We start from the raw sequence: 23,203 nt of genomic DNA, 5'->3' as shown, positions 1-23,203 counted from the left end.
TTATCATGATCAGAGAAAAATACCTACTTAAATATATGTATAATTGATGAAATTTCAGGATGATCAGTTTAGATTGGAAAAAATCCATGAAATAGACAAATGGTTTTATTTTATTGAATTAATTGATGAGACTTAACTCTATTTATTTCATGCATATCAACATTTTGTACATAACAATTAATTTTAATATCATTGTATCTCCTAGTTTTGCGTGGAAGCTTTTCTTTAGGAAGACGAAATGTTTGAAAATGAAACTGCATCTTTGTTTCTCAAAGAAACATCATTCTTACCTTGCTCCACATTACCATGATATAGAAACCCAGCAATGTAAGGTGGATGCTGATGAATTGTTGGGTATGATGATTGTGATGCCATTATGTCACCATAATCATAATGTTTTTAGATTATTAGTTGACACTGCTCCCCCAGTTATTGAAAAAACTATTTAGATTTTTAAGAGCATACATTTTAAAAATAAATGCTACATGTACCCTAGTAGGGTAGTAGGATAGTGATTTTAAGTCACTGAACCCCAATCTCAGCAAATGCTGTGTGGGCATGGTATTGATTTCTGTTATGAAATATATTTAACATAGTTACATTTTGAAGCATTTCTATCTTCTTCCTTGAATAGTGCATAAATGATTTTGAATTTTCTTGCTTTTGTTGTATAATATTAGATGCGTCAATGTAAATATAGCCTAATATATGTCATATTTAATATATAACACCATATTGTAGCTTCCCTTCATTCTGTCTGCTCGCCTGGGCACTGCCTACTGAAGCTGTGACCTTTGACCTTTTGAAGGCACATGCCCATCATGCATGTCAGTGTGCTACCTTTGGATGCGTTCCACGTGCAAACACTTAATGTACACAGTCACATATTTCATATCAGTTTCTTCAAAAAATGTATTTAATATGTATTATATATATATATATATATATATACATACTATTCATATACAGTGTACTGGTATATTGTTTTGTTAAAATTACCAATACATTGAATTTTACAAAGTTCTTCATGATTAGAACAGTTTTGGTGTAATTTTATGCTAGATTGTTTTTCACAAATTCATATGTACTTAAAATATTTCTAAAACGCGGAAAATATGTGAACTACCTGGTACCTGTACTGTTGTGCATTTGTTCAAAAGATTTCACAGCTGCCAATCTCTCGACTCCACCAGAAATGTCCCTCTCCCCTATTTTAACAGAGTATAATGTGTAAAGAATTTAAATCCTGATGTTATCTCTGACTTTTATTGATTTAAATCATCTTCTGATGTGTGATGGATAAATAACTACCACTTATTTGTATAACTGTTGTTTTTTTCCTGACCAGAGTGGAAATCTCCAAAAACAAGATGGTGATGGAAATTTCCGGTTTTATAAGTTGTGGAATTAACATGAGTTTGGCACAGTTGTAAATTCTTTTGCACCTGGGTCAGACATCCATTGTGAGACCTCTATGTGTAATACATCAGGCCCATCTGTTTACTGACTGTTTTAGTGAACACCATTGCCTCTTCAGGTTGACACAGGACGGTTGTTCCTATGTCACCAAGATGAATAAGATCACCATTCAGTTCCACAATGCCATGTTCACAGTGTTGTGTCCAATGGCGAAACATTTTTTTCAGTTATGTAATTAGCCTCATTTATAAAAAAAGTTCAGAGAATTTATGTTGATTTTAAAAGAGTTTAATATGCAAATTATGTTTTGTTTTCCAAGGGCGGCAGCTGGTACACATACAAACCCACCGTAAGTCAGGAAGGTTCTTACGTCCCCAGTCACATTCTCACGGCATTTCTACCACAGGCCAAGTTAAAACTACTATAAATACGGCTTACTAACCTCCCCTTTATGTCACAACATCCATCACTCCTTAAAATGCATAGAAATAGTTATAATTAATTAAACTGCAGAGAAAGATGATGTATTGGGTTAATGTTATCGATTATTTAAGATGATTTTTACTGATATAAGATGATTTTTACTGAAATTCTGTACATTGTACTAATAGCTAGTGATTGACATGTTCTTGGTACCACCCAAACTAAATCATTATTTGTGCACAAAAGTCATGTTACCTTTCTTATTTCAACTGATCATGTGACTTTTTCAATCTTAACTCATCATGTGACTTGTTCAAACTTAAACGAATCATGTTACTTACATGTCTGTGCTCCCTTATCATATATTTATAATAACCATTTGGTAGTAAGCCCCGTTATCTTAAACTTTTATTATCTTTGTGTTCAAGGTGTCATGACACATATATTCAAGATAAGCATTCAAGGATAATCAAATTTGATTTTGTATTTCTCTTTAGGAGTGCCTGTTACATTGTAAGAAGTGAAATTGTCATTTACTAAGGTTGTAGGTCCTAATAATTTCATTTCATATTTGTCATATCAAAAATAATTTCATTATTTAAAATGGACAGAGAGTTAATGACTGTTATGTGTGGTCCAAACCTCCATTTGATGACTGTTATGTATGGTCCAAACCTCTATTTGATGACTGTTATGTGTGGTCCAAACCTCCATTTGAGGACTGTTATGTGTGGTCCAAACCTCTATTTGATGACTGTTATGTGTGGTCCAAACCTCTATTTGATGACTGTTATGTGTGGTCCAAACCTCTATCTGATATCTGTTATGTATGGTCCAAACCTCTATTTGATGACTGTTATGTATGGTCCAAACCTCCATTTGATGACTGTTATGTGTGGTCCAAACCTCCATTTGATGACTGATATGTGTGGTCCAAACCTCTATTTGATGACTGTTATGTGTGGTCCAAACCTCTATTTGATGACTGTTATGTGTGGTCCAAACCTCTATTTGATGACTTATGTGTGGTCCAAACCTCCATTTGATGACTGTTATGTGTGGTCCAAACCTCTATTTGATGACTGTTATGTATGGTCCAAACCTCTATTTGATGACTGTTATGTGTGGTCCAAACCTCCATTTGATGACTGTTATGTGTGGTCCAAACCTCTATTTGATGACTGTTATGTGTGGTCCAAACCTCCATTTGATGACTGTTATGTGTGGTCCAAACCTCTATTTGATGACTGTTATGTGTGGTCCAAACCTCCATTTGATGACTGTTATGTATGGTCCAAACCTCTATTTGATGACTGTTATGTGTGGTCCAAACCACTATTCGATGACTGTTATGTATGGTCCAAACCTCTATTTGATGACTGTTATGTGTGGTCCAAACCTCCATTTGATGACTGTTATGTGTGGTCCAAACCTCTATTTGATGACTGTTATGTGTGATCCAAACCTCTATTTGATGACTGTTATGTGTGGTCCAAACCTCTATTTGATGACTTATGTATGGTCCAAACCTCTATTTGATGACTGTTATGTGTGGTCCAAACCTCCATTTGATGACTGTTATGTGTGGTCCAAACCTCTATTGGATGACTGTTATGTATGGTCCAAACCTCTATTTGATGACTGTTATGTATGGTCCAAACCTCCATTTGATGACTGATATGTGTGGTCCAAACCTCCATTTGATGACTGTTATGTGTGGTCCAAACCTCTATTTGATGACTGTTATGTATGGTCCAAACCTCTATTCGATGACTGTTATGTATGGTCCAAACCTCTATTTGATGACTGTTATGTGTGGTCCAAACCTCTATTTGATAACTGTTATGTGTGGTCCAAACCTCTATTTGATGACTGTTATGTATGGTCCAAACCTCTATTTGATGACTGTTATGTATGGTCCAAACCACTATTCGATGACTGTTATGTGTGGTCCAAACCTCCATTTGATGACTGTTATGTGTGGTCCAAACCTCCATTTGATGACTGTTATGTGTGGTCCAAACCTCTATTCGATGACTGTTATGTGTGGTCCAAACCTCTATTCGATGACTGTTATGTATGGTCCAAACCTCCATTTGATGACTGTTATGTGTGGTCCAAACCTCCATTTGATGACTGTTATGTATGGTCCAAACCTCCATTTGATGACTGTTATGTGTGGTCCAAACCTCTATTTGATGACTGCTATGTTCATGGGAAATGTTTGTTGCATCCCATAGTACCTCCTAAGAAATAACATCCTCCTCCAAATCACAAGTTATTCATGATCTTCCTCTTGTTTACCTGTCTCTTGATCTCCAGATTACTCACCAATTGGACCTTGTTTACCTTTCTCTTGATCTCCAGATTACTCACCAATTGGACCTTGTTTACCTTTCTCTTGATCTCCAGATTACTCACCAATTGGACCTTGTTTACCTTTCTCTTGATCCCCAGATTACTCACCAATTGGACCTTGTTTACCTTTCTCTTGATCCCCAGATTACTCACCAATTGGACCTTGTTTCTCTATCTCTTGATCTCCAGATTACTCACCAATTGGACCTTGTTTCTCTATCTCTTGATCTCCAGATTACTCACCAATTGGACCTTGTTTCTCTATCTCTTGATCTCCAGATTACTCACCAATTGGACCTTGTTTACCTATCTCTTGATCTCCAGATTACTCACCAATTGGACCTTGTTTACCTTTCTCTTGATCTCCAGATTACTCACCAATTGGACCTTGTTTCTCTATCTCTTGATCCCCAGATTACTCACCAATTGGACCTTGTTTACCTATCTCTTGATCTCCAGATTACTCACCAATTGGACCTTGTTTACCTTTCTCTTGATCTCCAGATTACTGACCAATTGGACCTTGTTTACCTTTCTCTTGATCTCCAGATTACTCACCAATTGGACCTTGTTTCTCTATCTCTTGATCTCCAGATTACTCACCAATTGGACCTTGTTTACCTTTCTTTTGATCCCCAGATTACTCACCAATTGGACCTTGTTTACCTATCTCTTGATATCCAGATTACTCACCAATTGGACCTTGTTTACCTGTCTCTTGATCTCCAGATTACTCACCAATTGGACCTTGTTTACCTTTTGATCTCCAGATTACTCACCAATTGGACCTTGTTTACCTTTCTCTTGATCTCCAGATTACTGACCAATTGGACCTTGTTTACCTTTCTCTTGATCTCCAGATTACTCACCAGTTGGACCTTGTTTAACTATCTCTTGATCTCCAGATTACTCACCAGTTGGACCTTGTTTACCTTTTTCTTGATCTCCAGATTACTCACCAATTGGACCTTGTTCTGTTCTGTCCATCCTAATTCCTTCATCCTGTCCTGGTCTTTCCCTCCTTTATCTGGACCCTTTGCTATCCCTTTCCATCTCTTAATCCTTTTTTGCCTGTCTCTGTATTATTCCTGACCATTGAATCCTACCCAATCACTTCCTCTATTCTTCCCAGCCTCATGGCTTTCTTTTCAACTTGTGTTTATCATCCTCTCCCACCTTCCACTCCAAACTGGAGCTGAAAGGACATAGGACCAACCTCAGCAATCTGTCAGACTGTCCCACTGCTGATTTGTCCTATTTATCAATTGTTTACAGCCTCCATGCATTGCTTCTTCACAAAAATATGCTTCCTTGTGATTGCTTAATGGGTCAAGGTCAAGGTCACTGATACTATAAATAGGAAGTCAGTTTAATTGTATACAATATATGGTATCAAGTTGGGTTGTGCCTATTTATCTCGGACTTCATTGATTGCATCCTTATTAAAATTTCTTGCTTTTCTGGTCCTGAGGTCAAAGGTCAAGGTCACTTACTATAAATGAAAACTTTGTTTCTGCAAAACATCTAGAATTTTGTTGGACTGATTCCATTCAGACCTCTACATCACTCATCAGAGAAAGTGTCTGGCCATACATGTATGTAGGGCATCAGAATGGTACCTGATGCTTTTATTTAATGGTTTGTACAATGTCACTAAATAATATAATAGTTTTCTTCCTAATGTCTCTTTTGGCACTACCTTTACTTTTGGCCTTTAGTTGATGAGCATTCTGCCATGTGAGGAAAGCTTTGGGTTCTGTTCCATGGCAGAGATATACTACCATAGCTTGGTGCTCAGCATTTTTGGGAGTGGGATGACTGGTTTGCCCTTTGTAAGCATAATGTGACCAGGTTGGGTGACCTGAGTGTCTTTGGCAGTATGCTTTTGTGAAGTAGCACTAATAAAGTTGGCATCCGTATCACACTATCACAAGGGGACTGCAGCCTCCCAAAACACACACACATCACATGCATGCTTTTTGTACATGTTCTTATAGGAAGCTGTCCTTAAATGATCACAGCTTAAATGATTCAAACCTTTTACTACCAATCTGTCCTACTTCCCCTTCTACCATCCCTCCCCCCTGTCATCTAATCCCCCTCTGCTATCCAAATTGATCCTTCCACTATTGATATCTCCTCCTTTCTTCCCTTCCATTAACAATATCCCTTCCTTTTCTTACAACCATTCCCATCCTTGTCATCCCATTCCCTTCTACCATCCAAACATCAAATGATATCCTCTCCTTCATTCCCTTACTTTCTTTTACTGTCTCTCCCTTTCCCTGTTACAACCTCCCATCCCTTACCCTGTTACAATCTCCCATCCCTTACCCTGTTACAATCTCCCATCCCTTTCCCTGTTACAATCTCCCATCCCTTTCCCTGTTACAACCTCCCATCCCTTACCCTGTTACAATCTCCCATCCCTTTCCCTGTTACAACCTCCCATCCCTTTCCCTGTTACAACCTCCCATCCCTTTCCCTGTTACAACCTCCCATCCCTTTCCCTGTTACAACCTCCCATCCCTTTCCCTGTTACAATCTCCAATCCCTTTCCCTGTTACAACCTCCCATCCCTTACCCTGTTACAATCTCCCATCCCTTTCCCTGTTACAACCTCCCATCCCTTTCCCTGTTACAATCTCCTGTCCCTTACCCTGTTACAACCTCCCTTCCCTTCCCTGTTACAACCTCCCATCCCTTACCCTGTTACAACCTCTCATCCCTTTCCCTGTTACAATCTCCCATCCCTTTCCCTGTTACAATCTCCCATCCCTTACCCTGTTACAACCTCCCATCCCTTACCCTGTTACAACCTCCCATCCCTTTCCCTGTTAAAATCTCCCTTCCCTTTCCCTGTTACAACCTCTTATCCCTTTTCCTGTAACAACCTCCCATCCCTTTCCCTGTTACAATCTCCCATCCCTTTCCCTGTTACAACCTCTTATCCCTTTTCCTGTTACAATCTCACATCCCTTACCCTGTTACAATCTCCCATCCCTTTCCCTGTTACAACCTCCCATCCCTTACCCTGTTACAACCTCTCATCCCTTTCCCTGTTACAATCTCCCATCCCTTTCCCTGTTACAATCTCCCATCCCTTACCCTGTTACAACCTCCCATCCCTTTCCCTGTTACAATCTCCCATCCCTTTCCCTGTTACAACCTCTTATCCCTTTTCCTGTTACAATCTCCCATCCCTTACCCTGTTACAATCTCCCATCCCTTTCCCTGTTACAACCTCCCATCCCTTTCCCTGTTACAACCTCCCTTCCCTTTCCCTGTTACAACCTCTTATCCCTTTTCCTGTAACAACCTCCCATCCCTTTCCCTGTTACAATCTCCCATCCCTTTCCCTGTTACAACCTCTTATCCCTTTTCCTGTTACAATCTCCCATCCCTTACCCTGTTACAATCTCCCATCCCTTTCCCTGTTACAACCTCCCATCCCTTTCCCTGTTACAACCTCCCTTCCCTTTCCCTGTTACAACCTCTTATCCCTTTTCCTGTTACAACCTCCCATCCCTTTCCCTGTTACAATCTCCCATCCATTTCCCTGTTACAACCTCTTATCCCTTTTCCTGTTACAACCTCCCATCCCTTTCCCTGTTACAATCTCCCATCCCTTTCCCTGTTACAACCTCTTATCCCTTTTCCTGTTACAACCTCCCATCCCTTTCCCTGTTACAATCTCCCATCCCTTTCCCTGTTACAACCTCTTATCCCTTTTCCTGTTACAACCTCCCATCCCTTTCCCTGTTACAATCTCCCATCCCTTACCCTGTTACAACCTCCCATCCCTTACCTTGTTACAACCTCCCATCCCTTACCCCTGTTACAATCTCCCATCCCTTACCCTGTTACAACCTCCCATCCCTTACCCTGTTACAACCTCCCATCCCTTACCCTGTTACAACTTCCCATCCCTTACCCTGTTACAACCTCCCATCCCTTTCCCTGTTACAACCTCCCATCCCTTTCCCCTATTACAATCTCCCATCCCTTTCCTTGTTACAATCTCCCATCCCTTACCCTGTTACAACCTCCCATCCCTTACCCTGTTACAACCTCCCATCCCTTACCCTGTTACAATCTACCATCCCTTACCTTGTTACAATCTCCCATCCCTTACCCTGTTACAATCTCCCATCCCTTTCCCTGTTACAACCTCCCATCCCTTACCCTGTTACAATCTACCATCCCTTTCCCTTGTTACAATCTCCCATCCCTTACCCTGTTACAATCTACCATCCCTTACCCTGTTACAATCTTCATTCCCTGTTACAATCTCCCATCCCTTACCTTGTTACAACCTCCCATCCCTTTCCCTGTTACAATCTCCCATCCCTTTCCCTGTTACAACCTCCCATCCCTTTCCCTGTTACAATCTCCCATCCCTTACCCTGTTACAACCTCCCATCCCTTACCCTGTACAATCTCCCATCCCTTACCCTGTTACAATCTTCATTCCCTGTTACAATCTCCCATCCCTTTCCCTGTTACAACCTCCCATCCCTTTCCCTATTACAATCTCCCATCCCTTACCCTGTTACAACCTCCCATCCCTTACCTTGTTACAACCTCCCATCCCTTACCCTGTTACAACTTCCCATCCCTTACCCTGTTACAACCTCCCATCCCTTTCCCTGTTACAACCTCCCATCCCTTTCCCTATTACAATCTCCCATCCCTTTCCTTGTTACAATCTCCCATCCCTTACCCTGTTACAACCTCCCATCCCTTACCCTGTTACAACCTCCCATCCCTTACCCTGTTACAATCTACCATCCCTTACCTTGTTACAATCTCCCATCCCTTACCCTGTTACAATCTCCCATCCCTTTCCCTGTTACAACCTCCCATCCCTTACCCTGTTACAATCTCCCATCCCTTTCCCTGTTACAATCTCCCATCCCTTTCCCTGTTACATTCTCCCATCCCTTACCCTGTTACAATCTCCCATCCCTTTCCTTGTTACAATCTACCATCCCTTACCCTGTTACAATCTCCCATCCCTTACCCTGTTACAATCTACCATCCCTTACCTTGTTACAACCTCCCATCCCTTTCCCTTGTTACAATCTCCCATCCCTTTCCCTGTTACAACCTCCCATCCCTTTCCCTGTTACAATCTCCCATCCCTTACCCTGTTACCATCTCCCATCCCTTTCCCTGTTACAATCTCCCATCCCTTTCCCTGTTACATTCTCCCATCCCTTACCCTGTTACAATCTCCCATCCCTTTCCTTGTTACAATCTACCATCCCTTACCCTGTTACAATCTCCCATCCCTTACCCTGTTACAATCTACCATCCCTTACCTTGTTACAACCTCCCATCCCTTTCCCTTGTTACAATCTCCCATCCCTTTCCCTGTTACAACCTCCCATCCCTTTCCCTGTTACAACCTCCCATCCCTTTCCCTGTTACAACCTCCCATCCCTTTCCCTGTTACAATCTCCCATCCCTTACCCTGTTACAATCTCCCATCCCTTTCCCTGTTACAATCTCCCATCCCTTTCCCTGTTACAATCTCCCATCCCTTTCCCTGTTACAATCTCCCATCCCTTACCCTGTTACAACCTCCCATCCCTTTACCCTGTTACAATCTACCATCCCTTACCCTGTTACAATCTCCCATCCCTTTACCCTGTTACAATCTCCCATCCCTTACCTGTTACAACCTCCCATCCCTTTCCCTGTTACAACCTCCCATCCCTTCCCTGTTACAACCTCCCATCCCTTACCCTGTTACAACCTCTCCATCCCTTCCCTGTTACAATCTCCCATCCCTTTCCCTGTTACAATCTCCCATCCCTTACCCTGTTACAATCTCCCATCCCTTACCCTGTTACAACCTCCCATCCCTTACCCTGTTACAATCTCCCATCCCTTACCCTGTTACAATCTCCCATCCCTTACCCTGTTACAACCTCCCATCCCTTACCCTGTTACAATCTCCCATCCCTTTCCCTGTTACAACCTCCCATCCCTTACCCTGTTACAATCTACCATCCCTTACCTTGTTACAATCTCCCATCCCTTACCCTGTTACAATCTCCCATCCCTTTCCCTGTTACAACCTCCCATCCCTTTCCCTGTTACAATCTTCATTCCCTGTTACAATCTCCCATCCCTTACCCTGTTACAATCTCCCATCCCTTACCCTGTTACAATCTCCCATCCCTTTCCCTGTTACAATCTCCTGTCCCTTACCCTGTTACAACCTCCCATCCCTTACCCTGTTACAATCTCCCATCCCTTACCCTGTTACAACCTCCCATCCCTTTCCCTGTTACAACCTCCCATCCCTTTCCCTGTTACAATCTCCCATCCCTTTCTCTGTTACAACCTCCCATCCCTTTCCCTGTTACAATCTCACATCCCTTACCCTGTTACAACCTCCCATCCCTTACCCTGTACAATCTCCCATCCCTTACCCTGTTACAATCTCCCATCCCTTTCCCTGTAACAACCTCCCATCCCTTTCCCTGTTACAACCTCCCATCCCTTTCCCTGTTACAATCTCCCATCCCTTTCTCTGTTACAACCTCCCATCCCTTTCCCTGTTACAATCTCCCATCCCTTACCCTGTTACAACCTCCCATCCCTTACCCTGTACAATCTCCCATCCCTTACCCTGTTACAATCTCCCATCCCTTTCCCTGTAACAACCTCCCATCCCTTTCCCTGTTACAACCTCCCATCCCTTTCCCTGTAACAACCTCCCATCCCTCTCCCTGTTACAATCTCCCATCCCTTTCCCTGTTACAACCTCCCATCCCTTTCCCTGTTACAACCTCCCATCCCTTACCCTGTTACAATCTCCCATCCCTTTCAATGTTACAATCTCCCATCCCTTACCCTGTTGTAATCTCTCTTCACTTCAAGCTTACCTTTTCATAAACATTCCATAATCATAAATAGCATTGATATATTCCTGAAGGTTATCTACAACATCTGATGTTTTGTTCATCTTGAACATTAAATAATTTCTTTGATAATTTTTAATTTCCTTTTAAATATTAGGCTTCAGATATCTTATTTGTTGATATTTGACTTCCATTAAAATATTTCAGAGCTGGCAATTTAACATCTATTAGAAATAGATAATCTTGATAATCTTAAACTCCTTAATTAGAATATCTTGGAAATCTTAAAAAGATATGTTAAGCATTATTATATCAGATATCAGAGACATTATTGTATCAGATATCAGACATTATTATATCAGATATCAGACATTATTGTATCAGATATCAGACATTATTGTATCAGATATCAGACATTATTGTACCAGATATCAGACATTATTGTATCAGATATCAGACATTATTATATCAGATATCAGAGACATTATTGTATCAGATATCAGACATTATTGTATCAGATATCAGACATTATTGTATCAGATATCAGACATTATTGTATCAGATATCAGACATTATTGTATCAGATATCAGACATTATTGTATCAGATATCAGACATTATTGTACCAGATATCAGACATTATTGTACCAGATATCAGACATTATTGTATCAGATATCAGACATTATTGTATCAGATATCAGAGACATTATTGTATCAGATATCAGAGACATTATTGTATCAGATATCAGACATTATTGTACCAGATATCAGACATTATTGTACCAGATATCAGACATTATTGTATCAGATGTCAGACATTATTGTATCAGATATCAGACATTATTGTACCAGATATCAGACATTATTGTACCAGATATCAGACATTATTGTATCAGATATCAGACATTATTGTATCAGATATCAGACATTGTTGTACCAGATATCAGACATTATTGTATCAGATATCAGACATTATTGTACCAGATATCAGACATTATTGTACCAAATATCAGACATTATTGTACCAGATATCAGACATTATTGTACCAGATATCAGACATTATTGTATCAGATATCAGACATTATTGTATCAGATATCAGAGACATTATTGTATCAGATATCAGAGACATTATTGTATCAGATATCAGACATTATTGTACCAGCTATCAGACATTATTGTACCAGATATCAGACATTATTGTACCAGATATCAGACATTATTGTATCAGATATCAGACATTATTGTATCAGATATCAGACATTATTGTATCAGATATCAGACATTATTGTACCAGATATCAGACATTATTGTATCAGATATCAGACATTATTGTATCAGATATCAGACATTATTGTATCAGATATCAGACATTGTACCAGCTATCAGACATCATTGTATCAGATATCAGACATTATTGTACCAGATATTAGACATTATTGTATCAGATATCAGACATTATTGTACCAGATATCAGACATTATTGTACCAAATATCAGACATTATTGTACCAGATATCAGACATTATTGTACCAGATATCAGACATTATTGTATCAGATATCAGACATTATTGTATCAGATATCAGAGACATTATTGTATCAGATATCAGAGACATTATTGTATCAGATATCAGACATTATTGTACCAGCTATCAGACATTATTGTACCAGATATCAGACATTATTGTACCAGATATCAGACATTATTGTATCAGATGTCAGACATTATTGTATCAGATATCAGACATTATTGTACCAGATATCAGACATTATTGTACCAGATATCAGACATTATTGTATCAGATATCAGACATTATTGTATCAGATATCAGACATTGTTGTACCAGATATCAGACATTGTTGTATCAGATATCAGACATTATTGTACCAGATATCAGACATTATTGTACCAAATATCAGACATTATTGTACCAGATATCAGACATTATTGTACCAGATATCAGACATTATTGTATCAGATATCAGACATTATTGTATCAGATATCAGAGACATTATTGTATCAGATATCAGAGACATTATTGTATCAGATATCAGACATTATTGTACCAGCTATCAGACATTATTGTACCAGATATCAGACATTATTGTACCAGATATCAGACATTATTGTATCAGATGTCAGACATTATTGTATCATATATCAGACATTATTGTACCAGATATCAGACATTATTGTACCAGATATCAGACATTATTGTATCAGATATCAGACATTATTGTATCAGATATCAGACATTGTTGTACCAGATATCAGACATTATTGTATCAGATATCAGACATTATTGTATCAGATATCGGACATTGTTGTACCAGATATCAGACATTGTTGTATCAGATATCAGAGACATTATTGTATCAGATGTCAGACATTATTGTATCAGATATCAGACATTATTGTACCAGATATCAGAGACATTATTGTACCAGATATCAGACATTATTGTATCAGATGTCAGACATTATTGTATCAGATATCAGACATTATTGTACCAGATATCAGACATTATTGTACCAGATATCAGACATTATTGTATCAGATATCAGACATTATTGTATCAGATATCAGACATTGTTGTACCAGATATCAGACATTGTTGTATCAGATATCAGACATTATTGTATCAGATATCAGACATTATTGTACCAGATATCAGACATTATTGTACCAGATATCAGAGACATTATTGTATCGGATATCAGACATTATTGTATCAGATATCAGACATTATTGTGCCAGATATCAGACATTATTGTATCAAATATCAGACATTATTGTACCAGATATCAGACATTATTGTATCAGATATCAGACATTATTGTATCAGATATCAGACATTATTGTATCAGATATCAGAGACATTATTGTATCAGATATCAGACATTATTGTACCAGCTATTAGACATTATTGTACCAGATATCAGACATTATTGTACCAGAAATCAGACATTATTGTATCAGATATCAGACATTATTGTATCGGATATCAGACATTATTTTATCAGATATCAGACATTATTGTATCAGATATCAGACATTATTGTACCAGATATCAGACATTATTGTATCAGATATCAGACATTATTGTATCAGATATCAGACATTGTACCAGCTATCAGACATTATTGTACCAGATATCAGACATTATTGTATCAGATATCAGACATTATTGTATCAGATATCAGAGACATTATTGTATCAGATATCAGAGACATTATTGTATCAGATATCAGACATTATTGTACCAGATATCAGACATTATTGTACCAGATATCAGACATTATTGTACCAGATATCAGACATTATTGTATCAGATATCAGACATTATTGTATCAGATATCAGACATTATTGTACCAGATATCAGACATTATTGTATCAGATATCAGACATTATTGTATCAGATATCAGACATTATTGTACCAGATATCAGACATTATTGTATCAGATATCAGACATTATTGTACCAGATATCAGACATTGTTGTACCAGATATCAGACATTATTGTATCATATATCAGACATTATTGTATCAGATATCAGACATTATTGTATCAGATATCAGAGACATTATTGTACCAGATATCAGACATTATTGTACCAGATATCAGACATTATTGTACCAGATATCAGAGACATTGTTGTACCAGATATCAGACATTATTGTACCAGATATCAGACATTATTGTGCCAGATATCAGACATTATTGTACCAGATATCAGAGACATTATTGTACCAGATATCAGACATTATTGTACCAGATATCAGACATTATTGTACCAGATATCAGACATTATTGTATCAGATATCAGACATTATTGTATCAGATATCAGACATTATTGTACCAGATATCAGACATTATTGTACCAGATATCAGACATTATTGTATCAGATATCAGACATTGTTGTACCAGATATCAGACATTGTTGTACCAGCTATCAGACATTATTGTATCAGATATCAGACATTATTGTACCAGATATCAGACATTATTGTATCAGATATCAGACATTATTGTACCAGATATCAGACATTATTGTACCAGATATCAGACATTATTGTATCAGATATCAGTCATTATTGTACCAGATATCAGACATTATTGTATTAGATATCAGACATTATTGTTCCAGATATAAGACATTATTGTATCAGATATCAGACATTATTGTACCAGCTATTAGATATTATTGTACCAGATATCAGACATTATTGTACCAGATATCAGACATTATTGTACCAGATATTAGACATTATTGTATCATATATCAGACATTATTATATCAGATATCAGACATTATTGTACCAGCTATCAGACATTATTGTACCAGATATCAGACATTATTGTATCAGATATCAGACATTGTTGTACCAGATATCAGACATTGTTGTACCAGATATCAGACATTATTGTATCAGATATCAGACATTATTGTATCAGATATCAGACATTATTGTATCAGATATCAGACATTATTGTACCAGATATCAGACATTATTGTATCAGATATCAGACATTATTGTATCAGATATCAGACATTATTGTACCAGATATCAGACATTATTGTACCAGATATCAGACATTATTGTATCAGATATCAGACATTGTTGTATCAGATATCAGACATTATTGTACCAGATATCAGACATTATTGTATCAGATATCAGACATTATTGTACCAGATATCAGACATTATTGTATTAGATATCAGACATTACTGTACCAGATATCAGACATTATTGTATCAGACATCAGACATTATTGTATCAGATATCAGACATTATTGTATCAGATATCAGAGATATATTAGTTTAATAAAGATTATATCTCTTAATTAAGCCACAACTATGATAGGATCTCGTTAATCTCTGTTTCACCTCTGATATAAGAAACTCTTTTCAGAGTAATACCTTGACTATTCAATTTGATAATGCTATAATTAATGGAAAAGATAATTTAAGATCGCTTAGTTCCGGGGTCCCAGAGAGGGTCGCTTACTAAAATAAAGAAATACCGTATTGTCATTTGTGTGTAGTCCAGTTTATTTCAGATTATAAATATGGAAGTTTTTTAAATGAAAATGAATTATTCTGATTTTGAAAACATGAGGAATATCCTAATTTTGTGATGAGTTTTAATATGATATCAGCTTGACTAATTATAGATCAGTAATCTGTAGATACTGCACTTGGCTTCTGTGTGCTTGTAGTTATCTTCTGTCAGATTGTATGGCTCTTGTCTATATCAATACATGTCTTGATGCTTTTGTATCGCTTGCATATACTATCTTTTGTAATAACTTCAATATATAAAAAAAACTTGCACAAATAATTTATTCAAAAGTTTCAAGTACTTTTTGTTTTGTCTTTATGGCTGTGAATTATTATTTGTTTCAGCAGCATATGCACAATGTACAAGGGGGAAACCAACAAGGAATGACCTTCACCTCGGGGAACCACTCCCAGACATCCACTTCTACGACATATGGACAATCACGGTTTTAGGTGACCTTCACCTCGGGGGAACCCCTCCCAGACATCCACTTCTATGACATATGGACAATCACAGTTTTAAGTGTACTCAGTAACTAACTGAGAATGCCTTCACCTTTGGAAACTACTCCGAGAAGTCCACTTTTATTACATATGAACACCTTTCGGATGTTGTCAGGATATTACACAGGGAAGTTAACTTCATAATTCCTGTGTAGAAATTCACCCAGAGACAACAGGCATTTTATTTCAAACGGAGCCAATTCTATGTGTGTCATTGTCCCACAAACGGAGCCAATTCTATGTGTGTCATTGTCCCACAAACGGAGCCAATTCTATGTGTGTCATTGTCCCACAAACGGAGCCAATTCTATGTGTGTCATTGTCCCACAAACGGAGCCAATTCTATGTGTGTCATTGTCCCACAAACGGAGCCATTCTATGTGTGTCATTGTCCCACAAACGGAGCCAATTCTATGTGTGTCATTGTCCCACAAACGGAGCCAATTCTATGTGTGTCATTGTCCCACAAATGGAGCCAATTCTATGTGTGTCATTGTCCCATGAATAAGGCATGGCAATGCTTTCATCAGGTCATGAACAGGACTGTTGATGACGTGTGTTTCATCAAACAGTGAACCCGACATTGCTTTGCAATCAGTTTATTATCAACAATGATCCTAAGGCTTTATGAGGCATTGGGAGGTATCAAAGAGTGCATTGGGAGGTATCCAAAGAGTGCATTGGGAGGTATCAAACAGTACATTGGGAGGTATCAAAGAGTACATTGGGAGGTATCAAACGGTACATTAGGAGGTATCAAACAGTACATTGGGAGGTATCAAAGAGTGTATTGGAAGGTATCAAACAGTACATTGGGAGGTATCAAAGAGTACATTGGGAGGTATCAAAGAGTACATTGGGAGGTATCAAACAGTACATTAGGAGGTATCAAACAGTACATTGGGAGGTATCAAAGAGTGTATTGGAAGGTATCAAACAGTACATTGGGAGGTATCAAAGAGTACATTGGGAGGTATCAAAGAGTACATTGGGAGGTATCAAACAGTACATTAGGAGGTATCAAACAGTACATTGGGAGGTATCAAACAGTACATTGGGAGGTATCAAAGAGTACATTGGGAGGTATCAAACAGTACATTAGGAGGTATCAAACAGTACATTGGGAGGTATCAAAGAGTACATTGGGAGGTATCAAACAGTACATTAGGAGGTATCAAACAGTACATTGGGAGGTATCAAAGAGTACATTGGGAGGTATCAAAGAGTGTATTGGAAGGTATCAAAGAGTGTATTGGAAGGTATCAAACAGTACATTGGGAGGTATCAAACAGTACATTGGGAGGTATCAAAGAGTACATTGGGAGGTATCAAAGAGTGTATTGGAAGGTATCAAACAGTACATTGGGAGGTATCAAAGAGTACATTGGGAGGTATCAAAGAGTGTATTGGGAGGTATCAAACAGTACATTGGGAGGTATCAAAGAGTACATTGGGAGGTATCAAACAGTACATTGGGAGGTATCAAAGAGTACATTGGGAGGTATCAAAGAGTGTATTGGGAGGTATCAAACAGTACATTGGGAGGTATCAAAGAGTGTATTGGGAGGTATCAAACAGTACATTGGGAGGTATCAAAGAGTACATTGGGAGGTATCAAAGAGTGTATTGGAAGGTATCAAACAGTACATTGGGAGGTATCAAAGAGTACATTGGGAGGTATCAAAGAGTGTATTGGGAGGTATCAAACAGTACATTGGGAGGTATCAAAGAGTACATTGGGAGGTATCAAAGAGTGTATTGGAAGGTATCAAACAGTACATTGGGAGGTATCAAAGAGTACATTGGGAGGTATCAAAGAGTGTATTGGGAGGTATCAAAGAGTACATTGGGAGGTATCAAAGAGTACATTGGGAGGTATCAAAGAGTACATTGGGAGGTATCAAAGAGTACATTGGGAGGTATCAAAGAGTGTATTGGAAGGTATCAAAGAGTGTATTGGAAGGTATCAAACAGTACATTGGGAGGTATCAAAGAGTGTATTGGGAGGTATCAAACAGTACATTGGGAGGTATCAAAGAGTGTATTGGAAGGTATCAAACAGTACATTGGGAGGTATCAAAGAGTACATTGGGAGGTATCAAAGAGTGTATTGGGAGGTATCAAACAGTACATTGGGAGGTATCAAACAGTACATTGGGAGGTATCAAACAGTACATTGAGAGGTATCAAAGAGAACATTGGGAGGGATCAAACAGTACATTGGGAGGTATCAAACAGTACATTGGGAGGTATCAAAGAGTACATTGGGAGGTATCAAAGAGTACATTGGGAGGTATCAAAGAGTACATTGGGAGGTATCAAAGAGTGTATTGGGAGGTATCAAACAGTACATTGGGAGGTATCAAACAGTACATTGGGAGGTATCAAACAGTACATTGGGAGGTATCAAAGAGTACATTGGGAGGTATCAAACAGTACATTGGGAGGTATCAAACAGTACATTGGGAGGTATCAAAGAGTACATTGGGAGGTATCAAAGAGTACATTGGGAGGTATCAAAGAGTACATTGGGAGGTATCAAAGAGTGTATTGGGAGGGATCAAACAGTACATTGGGAGGTATCAAACAGTACATTGGGAGGTATCAAAGAGTGTATTGGGAGGTATCAAACAGTACATTGGGAGGTATCAAACAGTACATTGGGAGGTATCAAACAGTACATTGAGAGGTATCAAAGAGAACATTGGGAGGGATCAAACAGTACATTGGGAGGTATCAAACAGTACATTGGGAGGTATCAAACAGTACATTGGGAGGTATCAAAGAGTACATTGGGAGGTATCAAAGAGTGTATTGGGAGGTATCAAACAGTACATTGGGAGGTATCAAAGAGTACATTGGGAGGTATCAAAGAGTGTATTGGGAGGTATCAAACAGTACATTGGGAGGTATCAAAGAGTACATTTAGCAGCTCGTGTACTTTTAAAATAGTTTCCTTGCTCTGTGAGCATCATGTAGCACAGTATACATAGACCACAGTTAATTTGATGTGGTTACATTAACTGAGCTAGTATTCATCAGGCTATAAACAGGGTGCAAATCATGATGTTCATTTCTCCATGAAAGGGCATATTTGTGTGTTCACAGAACCATATGAATTAGGAAGCAACATAGTCTGATACATCAATCAATGACAAATGCAATCTGTTCAGTTTTGTCATTTGACCAGGTGATGGAAACAGATGTGATGAGCAGAGAATTGTTGATCAAAAAATTTTATTTTACATAAAAGATGAAAAAATAAGTTTTATGATATTTCTGTTTTAGTTTATATAATTATATACACATCTGGTACCAATAAGATTAACATATACATCCCTTACTATATGGAACGTCAAAAATTGACAACACTACAATTATATTGTATTCATCCTGTAATAAGCCCAGGGGACCAACTCTTGAACTTAAATTTGGGGGAGGGGCTTATGGATTTTTAGCCCACCATCATCAGATGGTGGGCTATTCAAATCGCCCTGCGTCCGTGGTCCGTGGTCCGTCCGTCCATCCCTCCGTCCGTCCCTCCGTCTGTAAACAATTCCCCGAAAAGTCGGGGAGGGGATATAGCATTCCGTTCGTACATACGTACGTACGTTCACTTTTTGTCAGCGCTCTTGCGACTTCATTTTTGAACGGATTCTGACCAAACTTCATGTATGGGTCCAGCATGGGAATACCCCGAACGAGTTCGTGTTTCAGGGTGCCAAGGTCAAGGTCAAGGTCACCATTACTATTTATAGAAAATCTTTGTCAGCACTCTTGCAATTTCATTTCTGAACGGATCCTGACCAAACTTCATATATGGGTCCAGCATGGGAATACCTCGAACGAGTTCGTGTTTCAGGGTGCCAAGGTCAAGGTCAAGGTCAGCGTTACTATTTATAGAAAATCTTTGTCAGCGCTCTTGCGACTTAAATTCATTTTTGAACGGATCCTGACCAAACTTCATATATGGGTCCAGCATGGGAATCCTCGAACGAGTTCGTGTTTTAGGGCGCCAAGGTCAAGGCCAATGTCACCATTACTATTTATAGAAAATCTTTGTCAGCGCTGTAATGCGACTTCATTTTTGAACGGATCCTGACCATAATTATAATAACTATCAGGAAATGAAGTTGCTAGTGTGATGCGTAACCAGATACTGTTGAATGCATAACAATATACCATATTTATCTGGCAATGAGCCCATGCCTGATAATAAGCCCATCCATGTCTATTGCAGTTCAGTGCAAATGACAACTGATGTTATTTCAATATCCTGCAATAACCCCACCCCCCATTTTGCGTCAGAGTTCGTGTGTTAGCAAGAGGGGATTTGTATCGTTTGCGATGCCTTGTATTTATAATGCTTATTGGCCCGGATTGAAGTGCACGAAGGGTCTTAGTATGGGAGAAAACTGGAATACCCGGAGAAAACTTAGGCCATGTGGTTGCACCGGTGAATTGAACCCCGGCCATCTAGGCGAAAGGCAAGTGTATTACCACTGTTCCAACTGATCCGACCACCCAGTAATTACATTTGTTTGTAATTTTGCCTAACAGTAATATAAAGGGTGGGCTTATTGCTAGGCCTGTATTATTGTCAGATATATCAGTGTTTCAGAGTACACTTTTGTAGTTTGAATGTGATACAGTTAAGTATGTTGTGTAGTACATGCATATAGTGCTGTGTGGAAGTCGGGGCGATTGTTTTAGATAACTGTATACACATATATACAATATGACATTGTATTGCTAAAAACATTTCCAACAGTAAACTGAGTAATTAATGGTTTTCCTTAAAATTTCATTGTGTACATGTATATGTTGTGAGTGTATAGCCGAGATTGATTCAGACAAAAGTGTGTGTGTGAAAGGGGGTGTGAGTGTGTGTGTGTGTGTGTGAGGATGCATGTGTGTTTGTAAAGGTGCATGTGAGAGGGTGTTTGTGTGTTTATGTGTAAGAGTATGTATGGGAGTCTTAATTGTTCATTTGTGTATGCATATGTGAGTATTACAGAATGTCACAATATGGTTTTATAAGTGACTTGATATTTACAAAGCATTGTAGATGTTTCAAATTATTTGATTAAATATTATTCCAACATATTGTCAATTTGTCATTATTTTTTCTCTGCATCAAGAACAATTTGGGTTAAATGATCAACAGAAAATATTTCAGATTCTGTATTGACCTTTTAAGACGACCTGTATCTCATTGTTATGACTAGTTTGAAATCATAAGATAATAATAAGAAACATCAACAATAAATTGAATATACTTGTTTATCACAGCACTAGATCGAGCTAACACAAAACAGTTCACAAACTGATACACCAATTAGTGGTACAGTATACCAAAATATCACAACTCTAGCTATAGGTAGTGTTATCTCCTCATTAAGGTTACGGTCATACTGCATAATTACTCGTCATTTATTTTTGATTTCCCTTTAATGAAGAGGGTATATTTATAAATTGGGAAACTAAGTTCACATACATGTAATTACTGAACACTGCATACAGATCAAACACAAGCCATGATTGGTTAACTCCATATAGTATCGTGTTCAAGGGCTACCCCTGTAGTGGAACTCTTCATCCCTGCAGTACTTCACTCTGACACCTGTCAATGAAGGATTTGTTTGTTTGTTGGGTTTATCACCCCATGAACAAGTAGTTATAGGGTCATTTTGCGGCAGGTCTTCCTGTAGTAGCTGGTGATTACCTCATTGAACAAAATAAAGAGGCCTGCCATAGTATGCCATCCAGGGCAATTGGGGTAAAGCATCTTGTGACCCTGAGCTATTGAAGTCCCTTTCAAGAATGAAAACTTGTTTCAGCTCATCATTTTTCATCAAAATAAATGAGAATGGAAGTAATTTGGTAATCGTGCCTCAAGAACATTTTGAAATTGGTAATTGAGGAAACTGATTAAGCTTGACCTACTTGAAAGGATACAGAAGTTTAATTATTGCATAACTTCTCAATAACCAAGAGGCTGTAAATTAACAGTAGTTATCCTGAGATGAATGGTGAACAAATGGAGAATACCAACAGGTAAACAAATATGTACTTAAATTCAGAATTGCTAAAACATCCATGCAGTAATTCATCCTGGCATGTGTCAATGAAGGATTTGTCTGATTACTTTCTTCTATATCGTTCTAATTACAATGATATCTGACACCTATTTCGTGATTTTACCTGATAGCTACGTATATAAGTATACACTGTGAACACTCTTTTATACGGAGATCCAAACTTGTCTATTGCTGATAATAAATCCATTTTCTGCTGTGTACATATTTTCATTTCTCAAACTGAACAATTTGTGTGAAAAGTTAATTTGTTGTAAGGCAGGTCTCTGGACAAGATGCTGTTTATCTTGTCAAAAAGTAACATCCCCATTTTAGCATCTTGGTTTTACAAAATTCTTTTCTAAATTCAGGATCGATCATTTCCTAAACAATTCAGAAAATTTCATTCCGTCTTCCTCTTCTTCCCTCGATCCTGCCTTTCTAGCTTTCACATGTTGTCGGTTATTAGTCCTC

General features: G+C 38.2%; 2 protein-coding genes across 26 annotated transcripts in view; both read left to right on the top strand.

Moving 5' to 3' along the window:
* The window catches only part of LOC117326828 (cyclin-dependent kinase 8-like), a 29,673-nt gene extending 12,845 nt beyond the window's left edge, over positions 1-16,828 (top strand). For 2 of the 10 annotated variants that reach the window (XM_033883587.1, XM_033883584.1), the window contains exons 12-13: positions 1,739-1,768; positions 16,497-16,828. In XM_033883587.1, coding sequence (XP_033739478.1) covers positions 1,739-1,768; positions 16,497-16,601 — 135 coding nt within the window. In that variant the 3' untranslated portion in view covers positions 16,602-16,828. Of the gene's footprint in view, positions 1-1,738; positions 1,769-16,493 lie in introns of all 10 variants that reach the window. The other 8 variants (XM_033883586.1, XM_033883582.1, XM_033883591.1 and 5 more) reach the window with 5 other exon arrangements.
* LOC117326827 lies at positions 16,634-20,190 on the top strand. Of its 16 annotated transcripts, none has more exons than XM_033883581.1 (5): positions 16,634-17,383; positions 17,428-17,559; positions 17,912-18,637; positions 18,704-18,835; positions 18,990-20,190. In XM_033883581.1, the coding sequence occupies exons 1-4, from the start codon at positions 17,264-17,266 to the stop codon at positions 18,830-18,832; spliced, it is 1,107 nt and encodes a 368-aa protein (XP_033739472.1). In that variant the 5' UTR covers positions 16,634-17,263; the 3' UTR covers positions 18,833-18,835; positions 18,990-20,190. The 16 variants fall into 16 exon arrangements, 15 of the variants coding, with proteins under 15 accessions (XP_033739472.1, XP_033739468.1, XP_033739467.1 ...); XM_033883577.1 differs by having other exon boundaries at positions 16,654-17,383; positions 17,428-17,691; positions 18,000-18,659; positions 18,726-18,835; XM_033883576.1 differs by having other exon boundaries at positions 16,655-17,383; positions 17,428-17,691; positions 18,000-18,637.
* Positions 20,191-23,203: the final 3,013 nt, after the last annotated feature.

This window comes from Pecten maximus, chromosome 5 (assembly GCF_902652985.1).
Source record: "Pecten maximus chromosome 5, xPecMax1.1, whole genome shotgun sequence".
NCBI lineage: Eukaryota > Metazoa > Mollusca > Bivalvia > Pectinida > Pectinidae > Pecten > Pecten maximus.
Note: the sequence above shows the minus strand (reverse complement) of the source record. Positions and strands in the feature narration are given on the sequence as shown.